The sequence below is a fragment of the Coregonus lavaretus genome, assembly GCF_964263955.1.
Source record: "Coregonus lavaretus genome assembly, chromosome: 35".
NCBI classification, from domain to species: domain Eukaryota; kingdom Metazoa; phylum Chordata; class Actinopteri; order Salmoniformes; family Salmonidae; genus Coregonus; species Coregonus lavaretus.
In genome coordinates, this window is record NC_140022.1 from 4,251,289 (window position 1) to 4,261,750 (window position 10,462).

The following is a 10,462-nucleotide window of genomic DNA, read 5'->3' on the forward strand; positions in this document are numbered from 1 at the left end:
AACACAAGTCTTTCTCTATGTGCATCTCCAGTATGCAAGGGATTTCCCTGTCTGTGTACAATAACAATAACCAGATTCCTCTATACAGATGCAGTACAGATATATAAGCAGGGAAAAGCATGAAAGTGAAACCTCAAAAAGTCTCTAACCTTTTTCAGCCAGGCAACATGCTTATAGAAATCTATGTTATACTCCATTCTGTTGGCCCATTGTAGCTTTGACTATTTTCTTCCTCAAACTCTACACTGTAACTTATCCTGGCGAGAGAGAGAGAGAGAGAGAGAGAGAGAGAGAGAGAGAGAGAGAGAGAGAGAGAGAGAGAGAGAGAGAGAGAGAGAGAAGAGCTCAGAAACTTAACAGAGCTTCTGAAAGAATGATACTTTATCACTGTTAATCCCCTTGAATCCTTCTATCTGCTTCTTCCTCCTCTTCCCCTCCTACTCTCTCTCTTGCTGCAGAGAGACTGTAGTGGGGAACCTGTGGTGTGCTGTGTCTAGGTCGGACCCTGGCTGTGTGGTTTGGAGCCCAGACAGAGGCAGGCTGAGAAGTGGCTAGTCTCTAATATCAGACTGCAGCACTACGACTTAGACCACGCCAGCTGGCTCCTCTCCCTCCCTTTCTTCTCCTCCCCTCTCTCTCTCTCTCTCTCTCTCTTTTATTCTCTCTCTCTCTCTCTCTCTCTCTCTCTCTCTCTCTCTCTCTCTCTCTCTCTCTCTCTCTCTCTCTCTCTCTCTCATGCTTTCTGTCTGTCTCTCTCTTTTTATCCCTCTCCGTCTCCTACACAAACACTATCACTTTGTTATTTTTGTCTCTATTCCACCCCATAATCCCCCCCCCCCCCCCCTTCTGAAAGATGGTTCATATGCTCAATAGAACCCAGTAACAAGGTTTCCTGAATAAATACACCACACTAGCCAGTTTAGTGTGTGAAGTGAGTTTAGGCTGTGTTGAAGCCACTCACCCCTCCCTTCTCCAGCCAATCTAACAGGGTGTGTGCTGTGTCCATGGGGACCTGTCTGCTCATGGACTCATGCTCCTCCTGGTCCACCTGGCCCTCCAGGGCTACCCTGAGATCCTCTACCAGCTGCAGCACCCTGATGTTGGGGTTAATGGCTGAGGTGAGGGCAAAGGTGGGGGCAGAGTTCGAACCCTGGGAGTGGTAACCCTGGGCCCCAAACTTCAAGAAGGCCTCGCAGAACCCTCCTGACAATAAAATGAAATAATTTAGATTCAAGTTATGGTTAGGGCAAAGATCATAGGGGCGATACAGCCATCAGAGCCTTAAAACTAGCTATCCCAGAGTCTAGCAATCCATTTTGACTTGTTTTGATTTTCTGAAATCAGATTACTATAAACTGTTTGCTGTTGACTATATTGTATGTGACTGCTCCACAAACAGGCGGTTAAGATTGCTGAGTGAAAGTATTATGTGCTGATGAATATATCATGCCAGTTTGAATTTCCAATGTGAGTCACTGAATACATCAACATAATGTGTGAAATAATTTAAAACATCCAACTGCTACCTAGCATAACCACTGGAGGGCACCCTCCCACTACAACGCTAGCTTCAACAGTGCCTGAACGCTGTCAGCTTTGAAAACTCAAGTGTTCCCTATAGGGATATTGTAGGGACATTGCATGGTGTATTGACTGCTTCTCTGAGTAAAGGCAGTGTGTCAAAGTGCTGTGCTCTGATGGTCTTTTAAATATTGCACTAGTCTGCACAGATATATATTCATGATCTCATGTCACCTTAGCTGTAGGCCTATTACAGGAATTGTTAGCATTATTAGCAATATGTTAGCCTGTATGACCATCTCTATGGGTGATGTCACGGTTTTCTCTGTCTTGCAGTGTACTGGGGGTCATTAGCACTATGCTATCTCTATTATTAGAGCCTTTTGTCTTGTGCCCCTTACAGGAACCCCAACAGAGTCATCTGATATCCTGCTATGGTTATGACAAACAGTGGTGACTGAAATGTATCACCCCTGTAAGAAAACATGGAGAGCTGAACAATATGGAAAGAGAGCTAGTTATAGAGTGTGGTGGACAACTACAGACAAGGATGTTGTATTTGTCTTTCTTGCTAGCACTGATTTTGCTGATAGCTGCTTTATTGAGGAAAGTTTTTTTCATTCTATGACATTGATATGTGGTTGTTTTATCGACCTTAGTTGAATGCACTGACTGTAAATTGCTCTGGATAAGAGTGTCTGCTAAATGACCAAAATTGAAATGTAATATAAATTATAGAGTATACATGGAATAGATCACGTGGGGGAAGAAGAGAGGCAGCGTAAAAGACTAGCAGAATGGTTGATGTACAGTAGCCTACTGACAAGGACCATCTATTCAAAACCTGCTGAGTTTCCCCCAGTAAATCTGCTCTAGTTGGAACAAGCTGAATCCCAGTATCTCAAACTTCAAGATCCTAAGAGGAACTTTCCTTTCATCATTTCAACTAAAATCCAAAGTACACAATTTATTTTGATTATGCTTAGAAAGAACTGAACAAAATGTAACATTCCTACTCTAAGTTAATATATTTAAATCTCAATGAAACCTTCAAGACATTACCAAATACCAGTCTAAAGAGAGCAGTAATTGCAAGCCGGGTTGTCTTTGAGGAGGTCTTAATAAAATAGAAGCTTACCAGCGATAATGTCATCCATTTGCTCCAAGGCTGCCTCCAGCATGTGGCTGGCATCTGACGCCATGGCAACGGGCTACTTCATACACTGTTACTCACCGGATCACCATGCACCGATAGGAGAAATTGAAATAGAGAAAGCGAGAGAGAGGGAGAGGGATGGAGGGAGTGATAGTAGAGCCGGAGAGAGAGACAGAGAGGAGCAGAAGGGAGGGGAGTAAGAGATGGGGACAGTTTTCAATCATGTCAGACAGATTATAATCAGCATTCAGTTGACTGGAGCTTTAGGGAGTTCTCTTTGCCTCTTAGATCTATTTACAGCAAAACAACAACAGCTGCCCCAGCCCTTTTTCCCATATACATATCCTCCTTTTGGCTTTAAATGTTCCTCTCATTTTGCGGGCGGAGTTCTTGCCATTGTCAGCAGTCCTATCCACTTGGGATGGGAGCGCAACCTTGGCATTGTTTGTGTTTGTGTTTTTCTTCAAGTACTCCATTTGTCTTCCCTTTATTTCTTTAAGATGTTCTCGTTAACTTCATTCACAGGTTCGGAAGGTAACTGAACTAAATGACTATCGCCCCGTAGCACTCACTTCTGTCATCATGAAGTGCTTTGAAAGGCTAGTTAAGGACCATATCACCTCCACCTTACCCGACACCTGAGACCCACTACAATCTGCATACCGCCCCAACAGATCCACAGATGACGCAATCACCATAGCACTGTACACTGCCTATCACTGCCTGGTACAACAACTGCACCGTCCGCAACCGCAGGGCTCTCCAGAGGGTGGTGCGGTCAGCTCAACGCATCCCTGGGGGCACAATGCCTGCCCTTCAAGACATCTACAGCACCCGGTGTCACAGGAAGGCCAAGAAGATCATCAAGGACCTCAGCCACCCGAGCCACGGCCTGTTCACCCTGCTACCATCTAGAAGGCGGAGACAGGTGCATAAAAGCTGGAACCGAGAGACTGAAAAACAGCTTCTATATCCAGGCCATCAGACTAGTCACCACTAGCTGGCTTCCGCCCAGTACCCTGCCCTGAACCTTACTCACTGTTACTAGCCGGCTACCACCCAGTACTCTACCCTACACCTTAGAGACTTATATTCCAGACTTGCTCGTTCTAATACAGGGGTGTCAAACTCATTTTAGCTCAGGGGCCACATGGAGGAAAATCTATTCCCAAGTGGGCCGGACCGGTAAAATCATGGTATATATAACTTAAAAACAACAACTTCAGATTGTTTTCTTTGTTTTAATACTATCAACATAAAACATAAAGCTGGAGCCTGAGGACAGTGTGTCCAAAATAGTACAAGCACAACATCACTATTAATCATAATATTATTTGAAAATTCTAAAGAAAAAGAACACACAAACACACAATGCCTCAGTGATTCACATAACTGTTTCACAGATCACAGAACTATATCAGGGTGTCATTTCTCAGGCAGAAATGTAGATACAAATACTGAAATCCTGTTCCCCAAACAAGTGCAAGAACCACAGAGTCAAGAATAGGTTAAATATACAAATAAAATAAAATCAATTAAAAACAATAGCACATCAACATAAAAACATATAAACATAAAGCTGGAGCCTGAGGACAGTGTGTCCAAAAGCACAACATCACTATTAATCATAAAACACCTCAAGTTATTTGAAATTCTGAGGACAAACAACACACAAACACACAATGGCTCAGTGATTCACAGAAGTATATCACAGATCACAGAACTATATCAGGGTGTCTCATGCAGCACTTTAAGTGGGGTTGCATAGTTTATTTGACTCCTGATACCTGGCATCTTTTAGCTTTCACCAGCGCATCAATATCAGGCGTCACATCCTGAGTGTGCGAACTATCATGGTCCAAACACACCAAGACAGTCGTGAAGAGGGCACGACAAAGCCTATTCCCCCTCAGGAGACTAAAAAGATTTGGCATGGGTCCTCAGATCCTCAAAAAATTATACAGCTGCACCATCGAGAGCATCCTGACTGGTTGCATCACCGCCTGGTATGGCAACTGCTTGGCCTCCGACCGCAAGGCACTACAGAGGGTAGTGCGTACGGCCCAGTACATCACTGGGGCAAAGCTTCCTGCCATCCAGGACCTCTATACCAGGCGGTGTCAGAGGAAGGCCCTCAAAATTGTCAAAGACTCCAGCCACCCTAGTCATAGACTGTTCTCTCTGCTACCGCACGGCAAGCGGTACCGGAGTGCCAAGTCTAGGTCCAAAAGACTTCTCAACAGCTTCTACCCCCAAGCCATAAGACTCCTGAACAGCTAATCATGGCTACCCGGACTATTTGCACTGCCCCCCCACCCCATCCTTTTTACGCTGCTGCTACTCTGTTAAGTATTTATGCATAGTCACTTTAACTCTACCCACATGTACATATTACCTCAACTACCTCAACTAGCCGGTGCCCCCGCACATTGACTCTGCAACGGTACCCCCCTGTATATATAGCCTCCCTACTGTCACTTTATTTTACTTCTGCTCTTTTTTTCTCAACACTTTTTTTGTTTGTTGTTGTTTTATTTTTTACTTTTTTTGTTTAAAATAAATGCACTGTTGGTTAAGGGCTGTAAGTAAGCATTTCACTGTAATGTCTGCACCTGTTGTATTCGGCGCATGTGACCAATACAATTTGATTTGATTTGATTTGATTTGAGTGGCAGCCAACTTCAGGATGTGATTCAAGTGCTTGTGCGTGAGCCTTGAGCGCAGCTTTGTTTTTTTCATGACGTTATCCATCTTTAATGACTTGCAACACAAAGCCTCCTGGTGCAAAATACAGTGAAAAGTCCAAAAATCACGTCCTCCATTTGCAGATTGCACTTTCTCTCTGAACTTTGTCACAACGCCTGCTTTTTTCCCGATAATTGAGGGCGCAACATCTGTAGCCAGGCTGACAGCGCGGGACCAGTCCACTCCGACCCTGTCCAGCGCGCCGACGAGTGCAGTGAAAATATCAGCTGCTGTCGTTGTATCTGTCATGGGCACCAACTCCACGAACTCCTCGGTGACGGTCAATGTGTCATCAACTCCGCGGATGAAAATGGCCAGTTGTGCAACATCTGTAATGTCCTTGCTTTCATCAATTGCAACCGAAAACGCAATAAATGACTTTACTTTTTGCTTCAACTGGCTGTCCAAATCCACTGAAAGATCGCAAATCCATCCCATTCAATTCCGTGAATAAATAGAAGGATGACAATTTTTCTTGGAACACTCTGCACTCTGCGTCCACTTTTCTCTTTTTTGACAGAGACATATTGGGGCAATGAGGGTGCCAAAGCACATAATGTTAAAAGTAGAAGCCGTAATAAATATCGCGGCCAAAACAAAGTAGCTCATCCGGACTGGCTGCACTTGCTTGACCTATTTGCTCTGCCCCGGTATAAACAGTTTGCTTGCTTAACACAATTGCTATTGCGCCATCGAGTGGACACAATTGGAACAGCAGTTTATTTTATTGAAAAATTGCAGCTCATTTTTATACTTTACAAAATCATCTCGCGGGCCGGATTAAACCCGTTTGCGGGCCTGATCCGGCCCGCGGGCCGGACGTTTGACACCCCTGCTCTACAGCTTTCATAGTCAAAATAGTGGCCTGCATCTGCAAAGAGGTCTGGACCGTTTTGGCACATTGAGACACTTAGTAGGGTTGGAAGAGTATAGGTTGGATTAGGTGAGTGGGGAGTGAACAGAGGGGGTTCGTGGGCAGTGGTAAGTGTGTGGCTCGCAGACTGTGCTGTTTGTGCCGTATGTGGTGTGTGTGTTTATATGTGTGTGTATATGTGTGTGTGTGTGTGTATATCTCTGTGTGTGTGTGTGTGTATATATACTGTATATGTGTATATATGTGTATGTGTATGTGTCAGATGAGAAGTGTAGCAGTGCGGAGCGTGCTGTCTGTGTCGTACGGAGCCCCACTCTGCTTCTGGCCAGACTTCCTCTTCTTCCCAGGGCACTTCCTGTCAGAGAAATAACAACAACAACAACAACAACAGTCAAAACAACAACAACAGTCAAAACAACAACAACAACAACAACAGTCAAAACAACAACAACAACAACAACAACACCAGTCAAAACAACAACAACAGTCAAAACAACAACAATTGTCAAAACAACAACAAAATCTAAAACAACAACAGTCAGAACAACAACAACAACAACAACAACAACAACAGGCAGAGCGGAGTCCAAACAAATTAGAGAGTTGTGTCTCGAAGCAGGATGGTCAACTTTGATGAGCAATCAAAACAGTGTGTGTGTGTGTGTAAGTGTGTGTGTGTATGTGTGTATAAGTGTGTGTGTACTGACCTTGTGACACACAGCACGACCAGGGAGATAATGGTGATCTGCAGCGCTCCGATGACGGAGGCGATGAGAACGTAGCGAATCTTTCCAGAACCAGGAACCACATACAGAACGTTGTAGTCCTTCTGCTCACACTGGGGCCCGCTGAACCCTGCATGACAGCTACAGGAGGGCGGGCCCAGGTTGTCAGGGTATTGACAGTCTCCATGGAGACAGTAGTTCCTGTAGCGGGAAGGACAGGGGATGTACAGGCCCCTCAGCCCCTCCCCTGAGAAAAGAGCACAACCATTAACTTCAACTGATATTTCACTCCAATATGTGGGATGCAATAACACGCACAGCTTATCTTCATTTATAAAACATTTAGCATTTTGTGGTTCAAAAGGAACGTATGTGTGTGTGTGTTGCGTGTGTGTGTGTATGAGGTATGTGTGTGTGTGTGTGAGGTATGTGTGTGTGTGAGGTATGTGTGTGTGTGTGTGTGTGTGAGGTATGTGTGTGTGTGTGAGGTATGTGTGTGTGAGAGGTATGTGTGTGTGTGTGTGTGTGTGTGTGAGGTATGTGTGTGTGTGTGTGTACCTTGGCAGTGGCCCAGGTGTGTGACCTCGATCCGCTCCTGTCTCTGACACGAGGCCTCCTTTACCTGACAGGGGTTGTCATAGGAACGGCTGTCCGAAGCACACACAGGGTTGAAACTGATGTGGGAACAGTCGATGTTACACACACACCTGAGGAGAGACGAGACTCAGTCCTGTGTGTGTGTGTGTGTGTGTATTCATGTTCTTCCTGTATTAATACACACAGGGTAATTGCTGAGTTCATCCATATTTAATGCTGTCTCACATCCACATTGTGCATTACTGAAATTCTACACCATTCTCTCTCTCTCCTCTCCTCCCCCTTCCTCTCCATCCTTTGTCTCCCTCTCTCCCTTCCTGCCTCCTCCCAGTTTTTTCCTTCCCTCCTTCCTCTCCCCCCGTCCCTCTTCTCCATCTCCTCCCTCCCTCCCCTCCTCCCTCCATCTCCTCCCTCCCTCCCTCCCCTCCTCCCTCCATCTCCTCCCTCCTTCCTCTCCTCCCTCTCTCACCATACATCTTCTGCGTCTTCGTCACACTCCGATCCAAACTGACACATCTCACAGGACGAGTCCCTCTGTCCCACGCCAGCCTCTCCAGAACCCCCTAACAGTGAGAGACAGAGATGTTGTGTGTGTGTGTGTGTGTGTTTGTGGTAACCTGTGTGTGGTCACGTGTGTAAATGCGTGTAGACAATGATTCAGACCTGGGAGAGAAACATCTTCGCCTCCATCACCTGATCCTGAACCAGCGTCTGTAACACACACATAGATTGATATATTTAGATTCACATCACATTCCACAGTAAGACGTTCCAGTGAAAGAGACCCCAGACGAGTGGTACCTGTAGGACAAGGGCCCAGGGATGCAGTGTGTATCTCTGTCTGAAGTTGACAGGCGTCCTGTCTCAGAAAACACTCATTCTGATATCTTTGATTGTTGGAACCACACACTGGAGAATAGTCTGCACTACACTGCAGAGAGAGAGAGACAGAGAGAGAGAGAGAGAGAGAGAGAGAGAGAGAGAGAGAGAGAGAGAGAGAGAGAGAGAGAGAGAGAGAGAGAGAGAGAGAGAGAGAGAGAGAGAGAGAGAGAGAGAGAGAGAGAGAGAGAGAGAGAGAGAGAGAGAGAGAGAGAAAGCTGTCATTGATGTGTTAAACTGAACTTTATTGGTGCATATCTTCAACGACCACAAGAGTGTTTCACATCTGCTTCTTTATGGCAGACATTCATGGAAATGTACTAATGTTGCTTACTTTACTGTAGTGAACAAATTGATATGAGCACTGTGTGTGAGAGTGTGTGTATTAAATGGGAGCAGCGTGACTGGTGTTGCAACACAGAGAGGCTTTGTCCAATCAGAGTAAAAATACAACATGACAGAGATGCCTCAAAGGAGAGAGAAAGAGAGAAAAGAGGGAAGAAGAGACAGAGAGAGAGAGAAAGAGAGAGAGAAAAACAGAGAGCGAGAGAGAGAGAAAAAAATGGGATAAACACCAAATTGAGACTCTGCATGCAGAATTCTGCAAAAATATCCTCCGTGTGCAATGAAAAACACAAAATAATGCATGCAGAGCAGAATTAGGCCAATACCCGCTAATTATCAAAATCCAGAAAAGAGCTGTTAAATTCTATAACCACTTAAAAGGAAGCGATTCCCAAACCTTCCATAACAAAGCCATCACCTACAGAGAGATGAACTTGGAGAAGAGTCCCCTAAGTAAGCTGGTCCTGGGGCTCTGTTCACAAACACAAACAAACACAACAGAGCCCCAGGACAACAACAACAACAACACAATTAGACCCAACCAAATCACGAGAAAACAAAAAGAGAATTACTTGACACATTGGAAAGAATTAACAAAAAAACAGAGCAAACTAGAATGCTATTTGGCCCTAAACAGAGAGGACACAGTGGCAGAATACCTGACCATTGTGACTGACCCAAACTTAAGCAAAGCTTTGACTATGTACAGACTCAGTGAGCATAGCCTTGCTATTGAGAAAGGCCGCCGTAGGCAGACCTGGCTCTCAAGAGAAGACAGGCTATATGCACACTGCCCACAAAATGAGGTGGAAACTGAGCTGCACTTCCTAACCTCCTGCCAAATGTATGACCATATTAGAGACACATATTTCCCTCAGATTACACAGATCCACAAAGAATTAGAAAACAAACCCAATTTTGATAAACTCCCTTATCTACTGGGTGAAATACCACAGTGTGCCATCACAGCAGCAAGATTTGTGACCTGTTGCCACAAGAAAAGGGCAACCAGTGAAGAACAAACACCATTGTAAATACAACCCATATTTATGTTTATTTATTTTCCCATTTGTACTTAACTATTTGCACATTGTTACAACACTGTATATAGACATAATATGACATTTGAAATGTCTTTATTATTTTGGAACTTCTGAGTGTAATGTTTACTGTTAATATTTATTGTTTATTTCACTTTTGTTGATTATCTATTTCACTTGCTTTGGCAATGTTAACACACGTTTCCCATGCCAATAAAGCCCTTAAATTGAATTGAATTGAGATGCTTACCTCAAAGTCACAGATGCAGGTGATGGTCTCTGCTATCTTTAGACACTCCCCGTCATACTGACAGGAGTCTGTGTCACACTGGAAGACAGACTCCCTCTCCTTTGGATCTACACAGAGAGAGATAGAAAGAGGATCAACCACAGATCCACATTGGCTCTCTGCGGACCCACCATGGATCCAACATGTCTTCCAGTGGCCTTGTTAGTGCTCCACTGGAGCCCAGGGCTGTGGTAACTGCTGCCCGTGTGTGTCTAGCCTACTGTGTGTCTCTGTAAGATAGTACCATTACTGGGGTATTTGTTACTTCCAAGAGGAGAGGAGGAATGACTA

General features: G+C 44.7%; 2 protein-coding genes across 2 annotated transcripts in view; both read right to left on the bottom strand.

Moving 5' to 3' along the window:
- Positions 1 to 155: 155 nt before the first annotated feature.
- On the bottom strand, positions 156 to 2,980 carry LOC311109466 (liprin-beta-2-like). Its single transcript, XM_084152384.1, has 3 exons — positions 2,660 to 2,980; positions 962 to 1,203; positions 156 to 257 (listed from the first exon to the last, which is right to left on the bottom strand). Exons 1-3 carry the CDS (start codon positions 2,721 to 2,723, stop codon positions 234 to 236), a joined length of 330 nt encoding a protein of 109 aa, XP_084008510.1. The 5' UTR covers positions 2,724 to 2,980; the 3' UTR covers positions 156 to 233.
- Positions 2,981 to 6,554: 3,574 nt separating this feature from the next.
- The window catches only part of LOC311109670 (tomoregulin-2-like), a gene marked incomplete at both ends in the record, with an annotated part of 6,037 nt that continues 2,129 nt past the window's right edge, over positions 6,555 to 10,462 (bottom strand). Inside the window, 7 exons of the mRNA XM_084152627.1 lie at positions 6,555 to 6,651; positions 7,004 to 7,268; positions 7,580 to 7,728; positions 8,088 to 8,181; positions 8,282 to 8,329; positions 8,420 to 8,549; positions 10,133 to 10,239. Coding sequence (XP_084008753.1) covers positions 6,555 to 6,651; positions 7,004 to 7,268; positions 7,580 to 7,728; positions 8,088 to 8,181; positions 8,282 to 8,329; positions 8,420 to 8,549; positions 10,133 to 10,239 — 890 coding nt within the window. The remainder of the gene's footprint in view (positions 6,652 to 7,003; positions 7,269 to 7,579; positions 7,729 to 8,087; positions 8,182 to 8,281; positions 8,330 to 8,419; positions 8,550 to 10,132; positions 10,240 to 10,462) is intronic.